The following is a 23,813-nucleotide window of genomic DNA, read 5'->3' on the forward strand; positions in this document are numbered from 1 at the left end:
CTGGCTGGCTTAGTCAGTAGAGCATGTGATTTTTAATCTGCAGGTTGTGAGTTCAAGACCCACACTGGGTATGGAGGTTACTTTTTTTTTTCTTAAGATTTTTAAAAAACATTTATTTTATTTTATTATGTTAATCACCATACATTACATCATTAGTTTTTGATGTAGTGTTCCATGATTCATTGTTTGAGTATAACACCCAGTGCTCCATTCAATACATGCCCTCTTTAATACCCATCACCAGGCTAATCCATCCCCCCACCCCCCTCCCCTGTAGAACCCTCAGTTTGTTTCTCAGGGTCCATAGTCTCTCATGGTTCGTGTCCCCTCCGATTTCCCCCCTTCATTTTTCCCTTCCTACTTTTTTTTAAAAAATATAATGTATTATTTGTTTCAGAGGTACAAGTCTGTGATTCATCAGTCTTAAAAATGGATATGCAAAATGCATCAAATAAAGCAATATAATGCCTTCAAAAAGTAACTGACATGATATCTGAATTTTAAAAATCCTAACAAATTAAAAAAAAAAATCCTAACAAAGCTAGGAGGGCACCAAGCTGGTAATCAAAAAGAGAGAAATCACCAGGCTGCTTGTTATTTTTCAAATGTTTCTCTAGGAGGTTGTCCTTAAAAAATTCAATCTCCTACCTCTTATCCAAGTTTGATCATTTAGTAAAAGTAAAAGCAACTTTTACAGAATATGTATGGTTTTTCAAAGAGAAAGATTATCATTCACACTTTTATGTTTTCTTATACAAAGAATGTTTTGGCATGTAGTGTGGGAGGTAAGTTAATCTTCACTACTAACAGCTAATGAGCTTCTTATGGTTTAGCAGTTGAATGAATACCATTGTTCAGAAAACATTTTTTACTTTTGAAGAGTTAAGCTTTTTAAAAACAATTTGAACATATATTTTCATATTAAAATGACCAAATCTTATTTCTTTTTTTTTAAGATTTTATTTTTAAAGTATTCTCTATACCCAACATGGGGCTTAAACTCACAACTCAGAGATAAAGAGTCACATGCTCTACCAAATGAGCCAGCCAGGTGCCCCTTCTTATATTTCTCTTTTTGAGAGTTATAATTCCCTTGCTATTTCACTCTAAAAACTAGGTTTGAGGGACATCTGGTTGGCTCACTCAGTCAAGCATGCAATTCTTGATCTCAGCGTCATGAGCTTAAGCCCCACACTGGGCAGAGAGATTACTTACAAAAATAATAATAAATAAAATAAAAAAATAAAATAAAATTTAAAAACTGGGTTTGAATCCTGGCTCTGCCACTTTTTAAACTGTTAACTCCTCTGACCTTTATTTTTAACATCTATGCAATTATTATAATAATCTCTACCCTCTAAGACTGATGTAAGGACTAAATGAGATAATTCATGTAAACCAATTATTTTATTACCCTGAGACAGTACTTAATAAATAGTAGCCATTTACTTTTATCATTCAATTAAATACAACCTGGAAATATTTGGATGTTGTGTTATCAGCCAGAAAACACTACCGTATTCCCTACAACATGTAAAACCCTCAGGTGCCTGGGTGGCTCAGTTAAGCGTCTGCCTTCAGCTCAGGTCATGATTCCAGGGTCCTGGGATCCAGTACCACATCAGGCTCCCTGCTCAGCAGGAGTCAGCTTCTCCCTCTGCCCCTCCCCCTGCTCCTGCGTGCTTGCGCTCTCTCACGCCCTCTCTTGCAAGCTCTCTCTCTCTCTCTTGCAAAAATAAAAAATCTTAAAAAAAACAACTGTAAAACCCTCAATTATAAAGCTAAGAGAAAGCAAACTGGTAATCTGACAGAAAATGCTAAGAAAAAAATATTATCTCATTCACAAGAATTAAGATAAACTAAAGGAAAGTGTAAGAATTTAGCCTTAACAACACCTTTATGCCTTTATTCAGTTTTTACATTTTATATATATTTGTCTAGTGAAATGGGCAGGTGACACTATAGGTCCCAATTTTTAGAGAAAGAAAAGTAATTTGCACAAGCCCCATATATATAAATGGCTTATCTGAGAATTCTAATCTCCTGAGCCTTTGCCCTGGATTTGGTCTAAATCAGTCTTCAGGGGCGCCTGGGTGGCTCAGTCATTAAGCATCTGCCTTCGGCTCAGGCCATGATCCCAGGGTTCTGGGATCGAGCCCCGCATCGGGCTCCCTGCTCAGTGGGAAGCCTGCTTCTCCCTCCCCCACTCCCCATGCTTGTGTTCCCTCTCTCGCTGTGTCTCTGTCAAATAAAATTTTTTAAAAAGTAAATAAATAAATAAAAATAAATTAGTCTTCAACAAATAGTTATTGGCTGCCAACTAGCTTACTACTGCAAACTAGCTTAACACTCAGGAAACAAATGCATAATTGATACATCCTATCTTAAAGGAACCTGCTGTTTCCTGCAATACAATGTAGAATCAAAGTGATATAATAAAGGAGTGAATATAGTGATAGGGTATAGAAGAAAAAGCAGTTAATTCCTACTGAAGGGACTAAGAGAAATTTCATAAAGGAAATGAAATGTGAACTGAGCTATAAAGAAAGAACAGAATTTTATTAGGAGAGAATGGAATAAGGCTACTTAAGGCTGAGAGAAGATAATAGAGTGTGAAGTACTTTCAAGGAACAGTAAATATATCTCTGCAGTTAGAAATGAACAATAAGATTACTTACTTGAGACCAGGCAAATCCCGGACACTGGCTCCTATTTCCTCTGCTTCTGGGTACAGCTTCTCCACCAGTTCCAAGGGGCCCCAGATAGTTTTGTTATAACTCAAAAATGATTTTCTTACTGAGAAAAAAAAAAGCATATATAATGCATACAACTTCAACATATAAAATTGTCATAACTTCCTTTTATTTAGTTTCAACATTTCTAACTTAAAATACAGTTATTCAAAGACCTTCCGCTCTTATCACTACACAGTCCTGTGGATCAGGAACCTGTTCATCAGGATCCTGATATTTTTCCTTATCAGAAATATGCAAAAAAATGGGGCGCCTGGGTGGCTCAGTTGGTTAAGCAGCTGCCTTTGGCTCAGGTCATGATCCCAGGGTCCCCGGGATCAAGCCCCGCATCGGGCTCCCTGCTCGGCGGGGAGCCTGCTTCTCCCTCTCCCTGCCTCTATGCCTACTTGTTCTATCTGTCAAATAAATAAATAAAATCTTAAAAAAAAAAAAAAAAAAGTGGGCGCCTGGGTGGCTCAGTTGGTTAAGCGACTGCCTTCGGCTCAGGTCATGATCCTGGAGTCCCAGGATCAAGTCCCGCAACGGGCTCCCTGCTCGGCAGGGAGTCTGCTTCTCCCTCTGACCCTCCCCTCTCTCCTGCTCTCTCTCTCTCTCTCATTCTCTCTCTCAAATAAATAAATAAAATCTTTAAAAAAAAAAAAAAAGAAATATGAAAAAAAAAAAAGGAAAGAAAATATGCAGCTTGGCCATTCTTCCTTATCAGAAATATGCAGGCAGGTAATTAAAGTAAAAAAACAACTGGTCTTATTCTTTACCAGTACCAAAATAAAAAGGCTGACAGCCCTAGCAGGTTGATCTTTATCAGTTTATTAAATAAACCAAGGACAAAAAGTTATTTTTTTTTTTAAATATTTTATTTATTTATTTGAGAGAGAAAGAATGAGAGACAGAGAACATGAGAGGGAGGAGGACCAGAGGGAGAAGCAGACTCCCTGCTGAGCAGGGAGCCTGATGCGGGACTCGATCCTGGGACTCCAGGATCACGACCTGAGCTGAAGGCAGTCGCTTAACCAGCTGAGCCACCCAGGTGCCCCGGACAAAAAGTTATTTTAACATGAAAAATTGTGACTTATTTTATACTGAGAATCAGGTGATAGAAAACCATGAAATCACTATACATTTCTTTCTTAATCCTGACCAGATCTCCTGCAGATCAAGGGCACCTATCATACGTACCACCCAAGGACAATCACCAAGATAGGCAATTTTTCCTTGAGTGATAAAAAAAAAATCAATCAGCACAAAGTAGCTTCATAATGATTCATCAAGACAAGCCTATGATATGACTGTTAGGACATGCCTTATGATACTTTGTCAAGCAAAGGAATTTTAAACTCAGGGAAGAGCTTAAAATTTAACTGTTTGGCCATCATTTAGCAAATTCCATTTCTGCAGCCTAAGGGAAAACAAAGATAAAAAGTTTTTCAAAAAGCAAACTAAAACTCAAGGTGTTATTAAAATTTAAAAAAATGTTTAAATGTGTGTGTGTGTTTTTTAATTTATTTATTTGACAGAGAGAGACGCAGCGAGAGAGGGAACACAAGCAGGGGGAGTGGGAGAGGGAGAAGCAGGCCTCCCGCAGAGCAGGGAGCCCAACGCGGGGCTCGATCCCAGGACCCTGGGATCATGACCTGAGCCAAAGGCAGATGTGTAATGACTGAGCCACCCAGGCACCCCTAAATGTTTTTAAAAATTAAAAAAAAAAAACTAAAACTAAAACCAGAAAACCCTTAAGGTTGTTAGATCAGACTGGTGAGTTCCTGGTGTACTGAAAGAAGCAGAAACTGATAATATCAAGAGCAGGCAAAAATGTGGGGAAACAAACACTAACATCCACTGATGTTTGATAAATCCATGAAGCCTTCATAGAGGCCAGTTGCCTATATCCTTTGACCTAGTAATTCTACTCCTAAGAATCCTATCCTAAAGAACAAGTATACAACAGCACAATTTTAATGGTAAACTGGAAACAACCTAAGGGTACATTAAGAGGAGGGCAGTTAAGTAAGTTTTGGTATACATATACTATGAAATTTTACAGAGTCATTAAAAATGTGATAAAGCCTCTATATAAATGGAAAAACCTCCAAACCATATCAATTTTAAACAAAGTCACAGAATAATAATACTTATAGCATAATTCTATGCCGAGCAAAAGAAAAAAAAATGGAAAAGAGAAGAATGACAAGGATTCCCTTTAGGGAAATGAATGGAAGAGAATGAAGGAAATGGTTTTTGCTCTAGGTGCTTCTATGTTGTTTGATTCATGTACAAAGAGAGTAGATTTCACTATTATATAATTTTTTAAAAATTACTTTGTCTTCAAAGAAATAGTGGAATCTAAAAACACAAAACAAGGGGTGCCTGGGTGGCTCCAGTTAGCCTTTGCCTTCAGCTCAGGTCATGATCCCAGGGTCCTGGGATCGAGCCCCACATAGGGCTTCCTGCCCGGCGGGAAGCCTGCTTCTCCCTCTCCCACTGCTTGTGTTCCCTCTCTATGTATCTCTCCGTCAAATAAATAAAATCTTTAAAAAAAATAAAAATAAAAATAAACAAAACAAAACCCAGACGCAAATACAGAGAACAGACTGATGGCTGGCAGAGGGTGCGGGCAAGAGGAAATGGGTAAAGGCGGTCAAAGGGTATAAACTTCCAGATATCAAATAAATAAGTCATAAGGATGTAATGTACAGCATGAGGACTACAGTTAATAATACTGTTGTATATCTGAAAGTTGCTAGGAGAGTAAATCTTAAAAGTTCATCATAAGAAAAAAATTTTTAACTATGTACAGTGATGGATATCAACTAGACTTATTGTGCTGATCATTTTGCAATACATAAAAATATCAAATCGTTATGTTGTGTACCTGAAACTAATATGTTAATTATATCTCAATAAAAAATTTTAATTTAAAAAAAAGAAATGAGTACTTTAATAACATCACATAGAGTTTCTCAAACTTTGATGCCAAGGCTCCTTTGGCAGTACATTTTATTAAAATTTGAAGTACATTTTATTAAAACCATGTTTATGTTTTGTGCTGTTTACATTTACTCCCACTTTCATATACCTTAGTCAGAACTTCTGGGCCTTCCCAACTTACCCATGTTCCTAGTATACCCACAAGGAACCAAGCTTCTTTTAGCTTTAGAACAGTCACTTTAGTATAAACTCTTACATAGGGGCGCCTGGGTGGCTCAGTTGGTTAAGCAACTGCCTTCAGCTCAGGTCATGATCCCGGAGTCCCGGGATCAAGTCCTACTCGGGCTCCCTGCTCAGCAGGGAGTCTGCTTCTCCCTCTGACCCTACCCCCTCTTGGGCTCTCTCTCTCTCACTCTCTCTCTCAAATAAGTAAATAAGATCTTTAAAATAAAATAAACTCTTACATAGCCCTCCACACAGCTGATCAAAAGAAGCAGACACCAAAACTAACAACAACTGTTTTTACAATAAGTAAAAGAACAGTTATTATAGGGGCGCCTGGGTGGCTCAGTCGTTAAGTGTCTGCCTTCGGCTCAGATCATAATCCCAGTGTCCTGGGATCGAGCCCTGCTTCGGGCTCCCTGCTCAGCGGAAAGCCTGCTTCTCTCTCTCCCTCTCCCACTCCCCCTGCTTGTGCTCCCTCTCTCGCTGTGTCTCTGTCAAAAAAAATAAAATCTTTAAAAAAAAGAACAGTTATTATACAATGTATATTAAATAACTAAATCTAACATAAACATTTTACATGAAATGATAAATCAGTGCCAACTGTGTAGAAGAAAATATCCAGTATTATCATCATTCCCAGGGAGCGCTTACATTTCTACAATAATTCAATCTGAAAGACAGTCTTTCTAGATACGTTCCAGTGCCAACGAGGTTTATATTTCAACAATTATTTTAATGTATTTGTTCAATAGGGCTCAAACTAGTAATAAGACTTCATATTGGAATCACTAAGCTTAAAAATTTTTAAATAACTCTAACTGTCCTAGAAAATAGAAATCAGTTCAGATTATATTGAGAAAAAATGAAAAATCAAATGTTTTTACGAAACACTAACTAGGTATTCTCTGAAGACAACTTATTAGAAAACATAAGACAGTAGGCTATTCTCTCCCCAAGCCAACCCACCCAGTAATTTTAAATGTACAGTAACAATAATTATGGTCTCAACAAATATCACATTTTCAAAGATGTTTAAGACGGAAATAGTGGGATTCTAAACTTAATTAGTTTTTTTAAAATCTCAGGATACCTTTAAGACCGTGTTTCAGACAATGTTCCATAACAACAAAGAACTGCTGCAAGGGGGGATAGTCAGAATCCAAAGTGCGGCCAAAGCTTAGAGCAGATTCAATGAGTCCTTTGATACTCAATTTAGCCATGTTTAACAAGTTTGCTCTCTCTACAGCTGTGGGGTCTTTTGTAGCTGAAAGCACAAGAAAGGAGTCCAACATCATTTGCAAGACATGACATTGAAAAATACACAAACCCTTTCATTCCCCTATAAAAACAACAATGGTTTGTTTTTCCTTGGTTGACAAATTAGTCTCCCTAACTAATCCACACCCCTAGGTAACTTCTCTTTATGTCTCTCTCACACATACCACAGAACACTACCATGCCCACCCCAGACAAAGTTTATGAATTATTCTCAAGATCTTGCAACTTGGTTATTTTCTGGTATTTCTTTTACTTTTGTGGTACGTCTTCAGAGAGAACGAGGTTTTTTGTTGTTGTTGTTTTTACTTTTTGTGGAGATAAAATTGGAGTAATAAACAACATATTTAAGAGTCTCGTGCAAAAGGTGGACAGCAGGCACGGTCCAAGGATGAATCTTAAGGCAAAAAACATTCAGAATAAACTGGCAATAAAAGGTGGTTACAATTCTAAGATTACAGTATCATCCATAAACATGATGGGTTAAAACACACCGACAAATAAAGAAATACAGGAGAAGCCATTCAATTCTTTCACTCATTTTAACCTCTTTCCATCTTGTTTTCTCATTGCAACTGTAATTCTGTATTGCATAACTCCTTTATTTTCCCAGAGGAAATAAAAGCAGTCCTGTTTCTCATTTAAGTTCCTTGCCCACACAGCTGAGTCAGTCAAAAACTAAGTTAATAGATGCACTTAAAAAAAAAAGAAAAACTGATTAGTAATTGATACTTTCAATTCACAAAAAGCTATTTTTTTCTTTCCCACAAATTCCATCCTTAGTTAACTTAGAAATTCAGATGTTCCCGCATATTCTCGCCACTGTTCCCACATATTCTCACCATTGCTGTGGCTGGCAGGAATATTTTCAGCAAACAGATGACAAAATGAAGTGCAGAAAAATGAAGCACTTAGTATAACGTTTCATAATCTCTGGCAAATTTACTAGTCCAAGTGAACCAAGTGTCTGTTTTTCCTTCACTGAACAAAAGTCCAGGGTTCCCAATTATGTAGTATTCGAGTTCTGAGCTGATAGCTAAGCGCGAAGACTGACACGGAATCCTAAGCAACTAAAAATGCAAACAGCCACAATCTCTAGGACCAAGCTAGCTGGTAGAAAATCTGCACACACATCATTCCTTCAAATGTGCATCGTCGTATGATTCCCTCTTTTTTTTCGAGGGCGGGGGAACCACTTGATGTTTCATAATCTGTACCAATCCTCCTTTTTCTTAACAGTGCCCATTACGATACGCGACTTGCGATGCGACAAGCAGACAAAGGGCGCATCTGCAGCTGTTCCGAAGCGGGTCCGTGCTGGGGGCCGGCAGCTTCCGCGCCCCAGGAGCGTTTACACGCCGGCCGCGCCCCGCCCGGGCTCGCAGATGTGTCCTGCTGGTCGCAGCCCCAACAAGGCCAACGGCCAGTCCCCGCATCTCGCCCGGGCCTGGAGCCCCCTCTCTGCCTCCCTTCCTCCCCGCAGCAAGGCTGCCCAAAGGGCTCGAGGCGCCCAAGGACCCCCGCGGAGGGCTCACCCGGGGTCCCGCGCGGCATCGCTGCACCTCTCCCGCCCTCGGCGTCGGGCACCCAGGCCAAAACCTGAGACGCGTCTTCCCTCCGCCACCCCCAAACCTGAAAAGTCATCGCCCATCCCCGACTGTTCCACCGATCTGGGAGCGGCCCCCCGGGCGGCCCTGTCTTCGCCCCTTGGAAGCCGTCGGACCGCGAGCCCTCAGCCATTAGGCCCTAGAACCGGGGCGGGGACCTGAAGGAACGGGGGGGCGGCCGCGCGTTGCCATGGCGACCCCGGGCGCCCCCGATCCACCCGCTGCCCCCGCCCAGCCCCAGGCCCGGGTTCGGGCTCCAGTTGCTACCCGAGCCCTCGGTGCCCACCACCACCAGTCCTCGCCCGGCCGCGGCCTTCAGCCTCGGACGGAGAGCGGGGCGTCCGCTCTCGGTCCGCTCCCCTTACCCATGGCGGCGGCGGCGCGGTCTCGGGCGGGGACGCCCTGGGCCCCGCCAGCAGCTCCCTTCAGGCGCGCGGCGGCCGCCACGGCGTCTGCCACCCGGCCCGCCGCGGCCCACAGCGCTCCCGGCGGCGGGAGGACGCCCGGGCGGTCCCGCGGCGCCGCGAGTGGGGCGGGGGGCCGCGCGGTCTGCAACCGGCGGGAGAGAAACCCGCCCTCGCCAGGCCTCCTCGCGTCCAGCCGGACCGGAAGGAGAAGGAAGAGGAGCGTGAAGGAGACCTCTCGTGTGAGGAGCCGGAGGCCCGGCCCTGGTCGGACTACCGACCTCTCCCCCGGGGGCTTCGCCAGGGCGCTGGGGCTGCTTTGCCAAAGGGTGCGAGCCACGTGCAAACGTTTTCGTCCACGCGGCGGCGGGGTTCATCTGATACACCTGACCGCTTCCCTTCACGCCTCACAAGGTCTTAGGGGAGCAAAGGAATTTAGAAGACCTGAAGCAATTAACAGGGGGCAGACATCTGCTGCAACTAGGCAGCCCAAGCACGGCATTTAAACCAGTAAATGCACGGGCAGTGGGAAGGGCCGCACTTATCAAGGGGCAGACCTGTAGGGATAAAGTTAGCCTTTTCTCATTTCGCGGAGGAAGAAAAACCCTCGTGGTCAGATGACACTAGGTTGAGCTCTATCAGTTTGGGGAAAGTAAGCTATTACGTAGTTAGATTAGCAATTGTTAAGACAGTGGCTCAGCTAGAAAGACCGAGATATTTCGGCTCTTTTTCTCTTCATCACCTCGGCCAGTATAGTTTTATGTTTCTTTACCTCTTTTGGTTTTTTAATTTTCTTTACTGTGAGATAATGATACATGGAGAAAAAGTATAAAACAAACCGTAATGAGCAGGCTATGAAGGTGCCCACACGAGTCTCCTCTCCACAATGTCAGCTTTATTCAGTCACAAAGCAAGGTTAACGTAATTATAAAGCAAGTTCAGGATTTCAAACTCAATGACATTTCACCATGTGATTAACTTGGCTTCTTCCTAGGCACACAAAGCAGAACACAAGCCACACAACAAAAGATAACAGGGAGTAGGAAGTTAAGGAACCAAACAAGTTAGTCTGTGTGTGCCCAGCTGAGATAAGGCCTCGTCTTGTCAGGGTCACCTCCAGGCACTTACTGCTTATTAAGTTCTGTTCTAATCAATTAAGCAGAGCCTTCAGCCGTAGCTACCTTTTTATTCTTTTTAATATTTTATTTTATTTGACAGAAAGAGAGAGCGAGCGCACACACAGGGGGAGAGGCAGGCAGAGGGACAGGGAGAAGCAGGCTCCCCATTGAGCAGGGAGCTGGAGGAAGGGCTCGATCCCAGGATCCAGGGATCATGACCCAAGCCTAAGGCAGACCTGCTTAACCGACTGAGCCACCCAGGCGCCCCAGCGGCTGCCTTTTTTAAGCGGTTAGACATAGAGGGTGTCTGAGGAGTATGACAGTTTGCTAAAAAAAAAAAATCCTCCCTTTTTAACTAATCATGTACTATATGTCGGCTAACTGAACATAATAAAAAAATTTTTTAATTTAAATTTAACAAAATTTCGGGGCGCCTGGGTGGCTCAGTCGTTAGGTGTCTGCCTTCGGCTTGGGTCCTGGTCCCCAGGTCCTGGGATGGAGCCCCGCATCCAGCTCTCTGCTCAGCGGGGAGCCTGCTTCTCCCTCTCCCACTCCCCCTGCTTGTGTTCCATCTCTCGCTGTGTCTCTCTCTGTCAAATAAATAAATAAAATCTTAAAAAAAAAAATTAACAAAATTTTAAAAAGAATAAACCTGCTGGCCCGTAAAAAACAAAAACCTCCCTTTTTAAAAAAGGATTTAATCAGTCTTAGGCCCCTGCAGAGCTCCTCTGCTTCAGCTTGTTATCAGTTCTGGGGTACCGTCAGCTGGTGTTGGTCTTGGTGTGGGTATCTGATTAATGCAGTACCCTTAAGTGTTTGCGTCATTGCTTGACATGGGCCCTTGCTTGACATAAATGACTCCATCTTGCTCTCTACATACAGTTTAAAGAATCATTATAAAGTGAACAGCTGGGTGACCACCACCAGATAAACTGAGCACAGGATGGAGCCATCATCCTTGGGAATTACCCCTAGCCACTACTCACCATCCCCCTTGAGGTAAATACCATTCTGGCTTTTATGAGAATCGTTTCCTTGCTTTTCTGTTTTCTGCCTTGCAAGATGTGCCCCTAAACCATGTAATTTATTTTTGTCTGTTTATAAACTTTTCACAAATGGAATAACACCATAAATTGTTACTTGTTTCTTTTGTTAAGATCATCCATGTCCAAGAGAAGTTCCAGGTTGGGGTGTTTGGGGTGTTTCAAAGTTGTATATATATCCTTATGCCAATGTCCAAAAGAGTCATTAGAGCATATAATTAAGAATAGAATAACTGAAAATAAGGTCTGCCTTTCTTTAAATTTATGGGCGGGATGCCTGGGTGGCTCAGTAGGTTGAGCGTCCGACTCTTGATTTTGGCTCAGGTCATGATCTCAGGGTCATGAAATGGAGCACCCTGTTGTTGGGCTCCCACGCTCAGCAGGGAGTCTATGGAGATTCTCTCCCTTTCCCTCTCCCTCTGCCCTCCCCCTCTCATGGTCTCTCTCTCTAAAAATAAGTAAATTTTTAAAAAATTTTTTATTTAACATATATTATTTGTTTCAGGGGCAGTAAATAAAATCTTAAAAAGTTACAAGCTTTATCTTTCATATTTAGGCCTGTTATTGCACCCAGAATGGATTTTAGTGAATGGTGTGGAACAGGATCAAACTTCATTTTTTCTACAAGTATAGCCAACTCTCCCATTATCCTCTCACCACTGATTTCCATATTCCCTCTAGTATCAGTGAGCATGTAATTATATATCAGTTCCTAGGCCAAAGTCTTTTCATTTTCAAAAACCACCCCATGAGGATGGAATTGTCTCCACTTTGCAGATTAAACTAGCCTCTGAAAGGTCAAATGACTTCAGAAAAACTAAGTGACAGAACCAGAATTTGAACCAATACAAAAGTAGCGTCAATTTCCATAATCTCAAAATGTAGGTTTTTAGTGTTTCAAGGAGTCTAAAATTCATTGCATGTCTAACCCCTTCCATCTTGCTATTAAACATTGAAATATGACTGACTTGTTCATTTTTCTTCTCCAAATGATGGGTAAAAAAGGAAGTATTTGTATTTTACGTACATTTAAAGAAGCAAATAAAATTAAGTATATATTTACTTTATAGAACCAGGAACAAAGGAAAAGAGCTTTATTTCCTAGATTGCTTTTCCCCCAATGACTTCATAGGTAAAAAGTAGGAAAGAAATTTAACTCATCAATAAACCAGTTTTATTTAAAGCAAGCAAGCAAATAAATAAATTCTCCCTTTGAGGTAGATATTCTTAAATTCCAAAATATACATTTGCTGGATACTCCAGTCTCCTTATGTTGAACAGAATTGGAATTTAGTGCCTATGTTTAAACTAAATGAACAGGGTTAAAGTAGAATATTAATCTATTCTGAGCCCTGAATTTACTAAAGCTAACAATCTAGGTTTTTAAACTTACAAGTATCATCATGTAACAAAAATACTATTTTTGGGGGCGCCTGGGTAGCTCAGATGGTTAAGCATCTGCCTTCGGTTCAGGTCATGATCCCAGGGTCCTGGGATCGAGCCCCATGTCTGGCTCCTGGCTCAGCGGGGAGCCTGCTTCTCCATCTCCCCCTGCTTATCCCTCTGCTCATGCGCTCTCCCTCTCTCTGTATCTCGAATGAATAAATAAAATCTTAAAAAAAACCCAATTTTTTAAAAGCTCATCACATACTGAAATATAACGGTGAATTAAATAACTAGAGTTTGCTATGAAACATCTCAGCAAAGGAAAAAAACGGATGTTGAGAAAACAACTGCAGCAAAATCTTCTACCTATTGAATATGGGTGATGGGTATATAGGAGTTCACTATTTTATTCTACTTTTGTGTATTTTTTTACATGTGATACACCCTAATATTTTTCTCTATTCCATTGAAAACAAAGCTTGTTGCAACCTATTAAAATTGCTTTCATGTGCCAGTAATAGGTTGGGAACCATGGTTTGTAACCCATGGCCTCTCATACTTCCTTGCATATTTCCTGTAACTATGCTAAATTATTTTTGCTGTTCCCTGTACATGTCTTTTCCTTTTCCCATTTGTTGTACCCTCTATCTATATTTGTCTATTCCTCCATTACAATTTATGCAATTCTACCTAGTCTTTACCAGACTTTAATATGTTACCTTCTCCAAAAAGCCTTTTCAGATTTTTTCCTTGCCAAAAAAAAGATTTTCATTTTTATGCTATTATAATAGTACTTACATGCAGCTTTAGAACATTATCAACATTTGACTTTTTACTACTTGAAAAAATGCTGGACAACCCTGAACTTATTATTCAAGATTAATAACTGACACACAAAGGCGTAATAGAAAATGATTTATTTAATAAAAAACTGCAAGTAATTTTTAAAAAACATGAGGTAGAAACAACAATTTTAACATATTTCACATTCATTTAAAAAAAGAAAAAACAACTTTGAGAGAAAGAGATATCTGCCCCCCAACCGAAGATGGATACACTGAGGTTAAAATTGGTCACTATATACTTAACTAAGCACTTTGAGGTAATTCTGATTTACAAAATATCTTTATTCAAAAAAATTGAGACAACTGAGTAGTGTCTCAAAACAAACGGGGCATATGAACAATAGGTGAAAATAGGGATATACTGGGGCACCTGGGTGGCTCAGTCGTTAAGCATCTGCCTCAGCTCCAGTCCTGGTCCCAAGGTCCTGGGATCAAGTCCCGTTACAGGCTCCGGGCTCAGTGGGAAGCCTGCTTCTCCCTCTCCCACTACCCCCGCTTGTGTTCCCTCTCTCACTGTCTCTCTCTGTCAAATAAATAAATAAAATCTTAAAAAAAAATAGGGATATACCTTTTTGTCATCAATTTTAAAAAACTAAAAAAAAAAATTATTTTCTTTTATATCAAAATCTGTAGAATACTGAATACTAAAAATAACAAGTGAGAAAGGGGAATCAGAAATTAATTGGAAATAATTAATTTATAAGTAATAATTTAAAAGCCTAGGTTTATTTTTTATTTTTTTAAAGATTTTATTTATTTATTTGACAGAGAGACACAGCGAAAGAGGGAACACAAGCAGAGGGAGTGGGAGAGGGAGAAGCAGGCCTCTGGCAGAGCAGGGAGCCCAATGCGGGGCTCGATCCCAGGACCCTGGGATCATGACCTGAGCCAAAGGCAGATGCCCAACGACTGACCCACTCAGGCGCCCCTAAAAGCCTAGGTTTAAAGTGAAAATGTACCTTATACCAAAATGCAACAGTCAGGAGAAAAACCCAGCAAAATGGCCTTGGATCACAGACCACAAAACACAGAAAAGAATCACACTTGTGTTCTCATCATCACAAGATTGTGCTTAAGTGAAAAAACAAATGAATTTTCTTTACCTAATCTCTTAAATAAACAAAATATGACAGAAATCTACAAAATCAAATCAGTATTGAAATTTTAGACTTAAAGTTTCTCAGATCCAAAAGTTAATCTATTAGTAAAGCTGGTAAAAATTTATCAAATTCTTTCTAGGTCACACAAAAACACATTGATAGTACCTACAAAACTTAGACTTTTCAGTTTTGGAAAAACTGAAAAAATTAATAGTGTGTTAAATTTTACACAATGATAGAACTTTAACAAGACTATACCAAAAAAATAAATAAAGAAAACAAAAAACTGGAACTCTCAACAAAGTACATTTACACCATTTCATACCCTTGGGATAAAAGTCATCTTCACAATCTAACCAGGCACTGCTTTCATAGCACATCCAAATTGCAAATAACAGGTAATATTTAGAGGAGATCTCATATGCCAGTATGAGAAATCAAAGAAAACAGTGCTTTATCTTCTTTGAAAATCACCCAATACATGACAAAGACTTTCGTGTTCCTCTGATGGAAGATCCATGATGTACAATAAATTAAGGAAAGTATACTTTACAAAAAATGGAATTGCACAAAAACATCTATGACACTATTTAACATTTTGTAATTTGGTTTATAGGACTGCTGAAAAATTTTTTATGGCATTCTATGGATAATAATGTACTTAAACAATAAGGTTTATATATCTTAGCCTAAGATCTTCATATAACTTTTTTAAAGATGATTTATTTTAGTCATAATCTACAATTATGACAAGGAATAATTCTCCAATTTATAATTCTCTCAATTTTTTTAAAATTTTAATGCTTTGTCCTAGATTTTAAAAAGGGGGGGTTATAAATTAGGGTAAGAAGAACCAAAAGGGGTAACCACTTTTCCTAGATGTGTTCTAGGAAACATGTACCCTGCCCTAGGATAGCACATCAAGTCCCTTTTCATCTCCTTTCTCACTTCACAAACTATCCTTCTCCATCACCTTCATTATTTCACTTTTTGCTTAAAATTACTTCCTGTGAGGGGTGCCTAGGTGGTTCAGTTGTTAACCCTCTGCCTTCGGCTCAGGTCATGATCCCAGGGTTCTGGGAAGGAGCCCCGCATTGGGCTCTCTGCTCAGTGGGAATCCTGATTCTCCCTCTCCCACTCTCCCTGCTTGTGTTCCCTCTCTCGCTGTCTCTCTCTCTGTCAAATAAATAAATAAAATCTTTAAAAAAAAAAAATTACTTCCTGTGAATTATTTTCTCTTTTTCCTTTGTAGAATCAGGTCTTTGAAATGTGCCCATGGAAAACACAAAACATTAAGTTTTAATTTATATAAATACATAAATATTCACAATAGCACAGATGTGACCATATACAAAACAAAAAGGATATTAATTTTTCCGAGTTTAGATGATCAAGTAACTTCCCCAAAGGAGGATAGCGGTTCAGTGAGGGCACACATCCTAGGAGAATCAGTTTATGTTTGGCTCTGGTTATAGCAACATTAAGACGCCGCCAATCTTTCAGGAGTTCACCAAGCTGAAAGAAATAATTTTCAATTATTTGAGTTTTCTCAGACATTTAAGTTTGTTCTAGCAAAGAACACAGTTTGTTGTGAACTATTTCCCTACTTTAAGCATATATTCCAAAGAAGATTCACTGACACATTTAAAATTCTTTAGACAGTTGGAAAAACTTGCCCACAATGCCAACTTCCAAATATTTTATCTTGGGTGCAATTTCCAAGCCATAATTTAAGGAAATGGAGCTATCTCCACTCACTGTAGCATTATTGGTAACAGTAATGAAAACTTGTAATAGCCTTAGACTCAGGGGAGTGGTTAAATATACCATGACACCTATGTACACTAGAAAACTATGCAACTGTAAGAACACAATGAAGTCTGTGTATTGACATGGAGAGATCTCCAAGCTATTTAAGTGAAAAAAGCAGAGTCCATTAGAGTGTATATATTACCTTCTGTGTAAAAAAAAAAGGGAAATATGAATACTGATTCATATCTGTTTGTATATGCCTAAAGGAAAGGAATTAGAGGTTACCCAGGAAAAAAAAAAAAAAAAAAAAAAATAAAAAAAAAAAAAAACCAAAAAACCCAAAAAATCCAATTAAACAATGGGCAGAAGACATGAACAGACATTTCTCCAAAGAAGACATACATGAAAAAATCATTAATCATCAAGGAAATGCAAATCAAACCCATAATGAGCTACTACCTCACACCTGTCAGAATGGCTAAAATCAAAAACCCAAGAAACAAGCATTGACAAAGATGTGGAGAAAATGGACCCCTCATGCATTGTTGGGGAAATGCAAACTGGTGCAGCCACTGTGGAAAACAGTAATGGAGTTCCTCAAAAAATTAAAAATAGAACTACCATATGATCCAGAAATTCCACTACTGGGTATTTACCCAAAGAATACGAAAACATTAATTCAAAAGGATGCACGCACCTCTATTGTAGCATTATTTACAATAGCCAAATTATGGAAGCAACGCAAGTGTCCAACCACAGATGAATAAAGAAGATGTGATATATATATAAAATGGAAAAATACTCAGCATAAAAAAGAATGAAATCTTGCCATTTGCAACAACATGGAAGGATCTAAAGGGTGTAATGCTAAGTGAAATAAGTCAAAGAAAGACAAATACCATATAATTTCACTCATGGAATTTAAGAAACAAAACAAATGAACAAAGAAAAAAGACAAACCAAAAAAAGGACTCTTAACTATAGAGAACAAACTGACAGTTACCAGAGGGAAGTTGGGCGGGGGGGGCGCTGTGGGTGAAATTGGTGAAGGGGATTTAGAGTACACTTATCATGATGAGCACTGAGTAAAGTATAGGATTTTTGAATCACTGTATCTTATACCTGAAATTATAACACTGTATATTAATGATACTGGAATTAAACAAAAAACACCAAATTGTGATTATCTGTAAGGGTAAGAACTGAGTAGAAGAGGAACTGGGTAGAAAGGAGACTTCTTACTGTATCTTTACAACCATATGAAGGTATCACATAATCATGAAAAATGAATGAAAAGGAGGTAAACATGCAAAACACAAAACCTGGAATTATATATAAAATTAAAAGTATATCTAAGGAAGAGTCTATGCTTAAAATGCCCCTAACACAACAGCCAAAAGGTGGAAGCAAACCAAATGTCCACTGATGGATGAATAAACAAAATATGCCATATACATGCAATGGGATATTATTCAGCCTTAAAAAGGAACAAAATTCTGGGGTGCCTGGGTGGCTCAGTTGGTTAAGCGACTGCCTTCGGCTCAGGTCATGATCCTGGAGTCCCGGGATCGAGTCCCGCATCGGGCTCCCTGCTCGGCAGGGAGTCTGCTTCTCCCTCTGACCCTCCCCCCTCTCATGTGCTCTCTCTCTCTCATTCTCTCTCTCAAATAAATAAATAAAATCTTTAAAAAAAAAAAAAAGGAACAAAATTCTAATACATAATACAACATGGATGAACCTCGAGGACACCATGCTATCTGAAATAAGCCAATTACAAAAGGACAAATACTGGGGCGCCTAGGTGGCTCAGTTGGTTAAGCGTCTGCCTTTGGCTCAGGTCATGATCTTGGGATCCTGGGATTGAGCCCCCACATCAGGCTCCTTGCTCAGTGGGGAGCCTGCTTCTCCCTCTCACTCTGCCCCTCCTTACCGCTTGTGCTCAAGCGCACTCTCTCTGTCTCAAACAAATAAAATCTTAAAAAAAGAAACAAAAAACCCAAAAGAACAAATACTGTATAATTCCACTTATATGAGATGACTATGGTAATCAAATTCAAAGACAGAAAGCAGAATGGTGATTGCCAGGGCCTGGAGGGAGAGGGAACTGGAGGGTTGTTATTCGTGGGTACAGAGCTTCAGTTTTGCAAAATGAAAAAGTACCAGAGATCTGCTGCACAACACTGTGCATATGCTTAACACCACTGAATTGTACATTTAAAAACAGTGATGATTTTAAATTTTATATTATGTGGGGTTTTTACCACAACCTAAAAAAAAAAAGAAAAGAAAAAAAGTCCCAAACACATCAGCAGAAAATACAATGAACTCACAGGTCCATCTTTATTACTTCTAACAAAAGATACCAGAATGATACTTTTGTCTCTTCCTTGGTATTTGTCTACAGTGTTAACTTCGACCATCCTGATAGAAGAATGGAACAATAAATCATTGATGATCTTTAACTGCTGCCTGTAGGGTGCAATGATACCAATATCAGAGGGTTTACATCCAGCCTAAACAGAAAAGAAACACAATGAAAATGAAAATCCTGATTTTTGTTATTTAAGCTTTACTAAATTTATTAAATTACATGTTTACATAATGTGCCTGATTAATGTTTATAACAGATTGTCTTGTTGCAAGGAGTAAATACAATTACTAAATTTGCTCTAAATCTAAATCCATATTTCCTGAGATTTAATAATTTCCTCAAACACTGCTCCCTTGATTTCTATAGATTAATGACAGAATAATGGTTTGCATGCCACTAGAACAGTGCTGCCATAGGGGAAAAAAAAAAGCACAAAGAAATAATTACACTTTCTGCGATCCCTTACACTGAAGTTTCCAATCCCCAATCACACTGATTCAACCCTATACTGACACAATCAGAATTATCTGATGTTACAAAAAATTACCCTAAATGGAAACCCAAAATGCCATTATAAAAAATTACATCTTTGATAATTTTCCGAAAATAGAACAAAAGCAATCAGGCTTCAGTCCTCTCATGTTAATGAACAAGGATTAATGCTAGGTCTTAAGTTCCTTGCATTCTAACATTATATTATACTTCATCTTAATATTTATTATCCATCAAAATTAAATTCTAAATTACCTTAATAAAAATAGAGGTCAGGAAAACTATTAGCTTGGCTTCTGTCATATTGCTCACACCACCCTTTTCAACTTGTTCTGGTGCTGGAACCTAAACAGAAAAAAGAGTTGAGTATGGTCAGTACACAGGTAGCCAAAGAGAACACCCTTGTGGACACAAATGAAAAAGAAACTTATTTTAAAAGTTGAAGGTACAGGGGCGCCTGGGTGGCTCAGTTGGTTAAGCGACTGCCTTCGGCTCAGGTCATGATCCTGGAGTCCCTGGATCGAGTCCCGCATCGGGCTCCCTGCTCAGCAGGGAGTCTGCTTCTCCCTCTGACCCTCCCCCCTTTCATGTGCTCTCTCTCATTCTCTCTCTCTCAAATAAATAAAATTTAAAAAAAATCTTTAAAAAAAAAAAAAAAAAAAAGTTGAAGGTACAAGGAAATAAATAAATAAATGTTGAAGGTAAAAGAATTAACAAAAATGAATGACGGTAGTCACCTTTCAGAAAGCCACCTAGAGGAAACCCATCTTAAACATCCTACAGTTCAGATTAAAATCTTTCTAAGAGGGGCATCTGGGTGGCTCAGTTTGTTAAGTGACTGCCTTCGGCTCAGGTCATAATCCCAGGGTCCTGGGATCGAGCCCACATCCCTGCTCAGCGGGGAGCCTGCTTCTTCCTCTCCCTCTGCCACTCCCCCTGCCTGTGCTCTCCTGCTCTCTGTCAAATAAAGAAAGAAAATCTTTTTAAAAGATAAAATTAAATTTAAAAAATAAAATAAAAAATAAAATCTTTCTAAGAGCCAACCACACACTGGGCTTGACATACTTTACTTTGTTATCCCCTAGTTTATAAGTATCAAAGGTCAGAAAAGATAAGTAACTTGCCCAAGGCCTCACAGTAAATCACATCAGTAGGATTCAAACTTGGATCGGGCTCTACTATATGTGTTCTTGTCGTTTTCTTGTTGCCTTTCATACAAATAGTGGAGCAGATAAAGTTCCCCAGGTTCTAGCATACCTGGTAAAACTCTCTAAGGACTATTTTGCTCCTACATAAGCCTTAAGTAATCCTGATTATTATTATTATTTATTTTTAACTTTTTAAAGTAGGCTCCATGCCCAGCATGGGACTTGAACTCACAACCCTGAGATCAAGAGTTGCACGCTCTACTGATTGAGCCAGGCAAGTACCCAATCTTGATTATCTTTAATACCTTTTATTTGGGGGGGCACCTAGGTGGCTCAGTCAGCTAAGCATCTGCCTTCGGCTCAGGTCATGATCTCAGGGTCCTGGGATTGAGCCCTGCGTCACTCCCCACTCAACGGACAGTCTCCTTCTCCCTCTCCCTCTGCTCCTCTGCCTACTTGTGCTCTCTCTCTCAAATAAATAAATCTTTTTTTTTTTAATTTATATGAGAGAGAGCACGTGAGAGAGCATGAAAGGGAGAGAAGAGAGCACATGCAGGGAGGAGCGGTAGAGGGAGACGCAGACTCCCTGACAAGCAGGGAGCCTGATGTGGGACTTGATCCCAGGACCCTGGGATCATGACCTGAGCCAAAGGCAGAAGCTTAACCAACTGAGCCACTCAGGCACCCAAATAAATAAAAATCTTAAAAAAAAAAAAAAAAAAATTTATTTGGAATTCTGTTGCTAAGAAAGAAGAAACCTGAGTAGCAAAAACAAAGAATCTGAGTGCTCATTGGTGAGGTAAATAATTGTAAATTATAAGTAATAAATTGGAACTGAGGTTTCTAAATGCAGTCATTTGTGAGGTCAGTTTACTGAAAAAATTTCCCAGAGCCCAACTGCCCCTACTTGTTAATCCTTGATCCTGAAATGCTAAGGGCAATATCCAAGAGAATGAAAATTCCATCATGGCACATAGGGTGGGTCCTATTTATTTATTTATTTATTTTAAAGATTTCATATACTTATTTGACAGAGAGAGAGCACAAGCAGGGGGAGCAGCAGGCAGAGGGAAAGGGAGAAGCAGGATCTCAGCTGAGCAGGGAGCCCGATGCAGGATTCAATCCCAGGACCCTGGGATCACGGCCTGAGCTGAAGGCACCTGCATGACCAACTGAGCCACCCAGGCGCCCCTATTTATTTATTTATTTATTTATTTATTATTATTATTTTTTTAAGATTTTATTTATTTGACAGAGAGAGACACAGCGAGAGAGGGAACACAAGCAGGGGGAGTGGGAGAGGGAGAAGCAGGCTTCTCGCCGAGCAGGGAGCCCGATGTGGGACTCAATCCCAGGACCCTGGGATCATGACCTGAGCCGAAGGCAGACGCTCAACGACTGAGCCACCCAGGCGCCCCCCTATTTATTTATTTTTAAAGTAAACTCTGTGCCCAACGTCAGTCTTGAATTCATGACCCTGAGATCAAGAGTCACATGCTCTACCAACTGAGCCGGCCAGATGCCCCTGCAAGTGGGGCCCTATTTTTAATAACCACCCACCATAATAACAAAAGATATAATTATTTTACAGTAATATGCATACATATAATTGGTCACTTTTTTTAAGATTTTATTTATTTGCTAGAGAGAGCGAGCACATGCACACATGCACACCTAGCGGGGGGAGTGGCAGGCAGAGGGAGAAGCAGGCTCCCCACTGAGCAGGGAGCCCCATGAGACTTAAGACCCAGGACCCTGGGATCATGACCTGAGCCAAAGACAGACGCTTAACCAACTGAGACACCCAGGCGTCCCTGGTCATTATTTTTTTTCTGGTCATGTAAAGACTTCCAAACCAATGCTGAGAAGCACTACATAAAACAAACTATAGAAATAACAGGGTCAAAACTTCGTTCTTAGTTCCTAGAAATAAGAATCAAGTCATTTAAAGTCCTTGTGAAGAGTTTTGTTTAATGATAAGTTTGTAAGGAGGTCTTTATGTGCATATGTGGAGGCAGGAGGTAATAAATATCTGTACTGTCAGGCTCAATTTTGCTGTGAACCTAAAACTGCTCTAGTAAATAAAGTCTCCATTTGTAAACCCAGCCCTTTGATAATATCAATGCCAATTTCTTTTCTAAGAAATATAATTATACACTTGAGTTCACTTTCTAGCTTTCCTACTTCAAAAGTCAATTCTCACATCTATTAATCCCCAGAATAAACCTCCTTCCAAAGATACTGGCTCTAGAAATAAGTCAATCAGAGAAAGACAGGTATCATATGACCTCACTGATATGAGGAATTCTTAATCTCAGGAAACAAACTGAGGGTTGCTGGAGTGGTAGGGGGTGGCAGGGATGGGGTGGCTGGGTGATAGACATTGGGGAGGGTATGTGCTATGGTGAGCACTGTGAAGTGTGCAGGACTGCTGAATCACAGATCTGTACCTCTGAAGTAAATAATACATTATATGTTAAAAAAAAGAAGATGACGACGATAGCAGGAGGGGAAGAATGAAGGGGGGGAATCGGAGGGGGAGACAAACCATGAGAGACTATGGACTCTGAAAAACAAACTGAGGGTTCTAGAGGGGAGGAGGGTGGGCAGATGGGTTAGCCTGGTGATGGGTATTGAAGAGGGCACGTTCTGCATGGAGCATTGGGTGTTATATGCAAACAATGAATCATGGAACACTACATCAAAAACTAATGATGTAATGTACGGTGATTAACATAACATAATAAAAAAAAACAAAGATACTAGCTCTATAGAAAGAAAAGATTCTTTTGTGTTGAAGTATAAGAAATACACTAGTTTTGGGGCACCTGGGTGGCTCAGTTGTTAAGCGTCTGCCTTTGACTCAGGTCATGATCCCAGGGTCCTGGGATCGAGCCCTGCATCGGGCTCCCTGCTCAGCAGGAAGCCTGCTTCTCCCTCTCCCACTCCCCCACTTGTGTTTCTTCTCTCACTGTCTCTCTCTGTCAAAAAATTAAAAAAAAAAAAAAAAAGAGCTAGTTTTAACTGAGCTCTATTAAAGCATTTGCTATTAAAAACTGAAGAATTTAAATAACAGGACAAAAGGAGAAAAAACAGAACATATTCAGGGTTTTTTTTTTCTTACCTTGTCTGTATTAAGAAAACAAACAGGATTGTTTGGCTCAAATACTCCAATCATCCAAGGATTTTCAGAATAATCAGCATAAAATTCCAGTTCCAGCTTTACATCTTTAAAGTGAGGTAGGCTGATCACTGCGTTGGCCACTTTGTCTGATCCACACTCCAGCTTTCCTTCATATGTCAGTTTATTACTTAAGGACATAATTTTACTAAGGCAATTACAAAAATAATTTTAGTTTTGGTAGATGA

General features: G+C 39.8%; 2 protein-coding genes across 3 annotated transcripts in view; both read right to left on the reverse strand.

Annotated features, from left to right (window-relative positions):
- Positions 1-9,183, reverse strand: part of RUFY2 (RUN and FYVE domain containing 2) — a 47,598-nt gene extending 38,415 nt beyond the window's left edge. The window contains exons 1-3 of one of the 2 annotated variants that reach the window (XM_044916045.1): positions 9,151-9,183; positions 6,994-7,167; positions 2,679-2,796 (exon numbers count right to left, since the gene is read on the reverse strand). In XM_044916045.1, the coding sequence (XP_044771980.1) occupies positions 2,679-2,796; positions 6,994-7,167; positions 9,151-9,154 (296 nt within the window). In that variant the 5' untranslated portion in view covers positions 9,155-9,183. Of the gene's footprint in view, positions 1-2,678; positions 2,797-6,993; positions 7,168-8,713; positions 8,872-9,150 lie in introns of those variants that run through there. The other variant, XM_021700062.2, reaches the window with a different exon arrangement.
- A 5,952-nt stretch (positions 9,184-15,135) lies between these two features.
- The window catches only part of DNA2 (DNA replication helicase/nuclease 2), a 45,518-nt gene continuing 36,840 nt past the window's right edge, over positions 15,136-23,813 (reverse strand). Inside the window, exons 17-21 of the mRNA XM_021699851.1 lie at positions 23,569-23,773; positions 19,552-19,641; positions 18,764-18,946; positions 16,050-16,196; positions 15,136-15,204 (exon numbers count right to left, since the gene is read on the reverse strand). Of these exons, the coding sequence (XP_021555526.1) occupies positions 15,136-15,204; positions 16,050-16,196; positions 18,764-18,946; positions 19,552-19,641; positions 23,569-23,773 (694 nt within the window). The remainder of the gene's footprint in view (positions 15,205-16,049; positions 16,197-18,763; positions 18,947-19,551; positions 19,642-23,568; positions 23,774-23,813) is intronic.

Source organism: Neomonachus schauinslandi, chromosome 6 (assembly GCF_002201575.2).
Source record: "Neomonachus schauinslandi chromosome 6, ASM220157v2, whole genome shotgun sequence".
Taxonomy (NCBI): domain Eukaryota; kingdom Metazoa; phylum Chordata; class Mammalia; order Carnivora; family Phocidae; genus Neomonachus; species Neomonachus schauinslandi.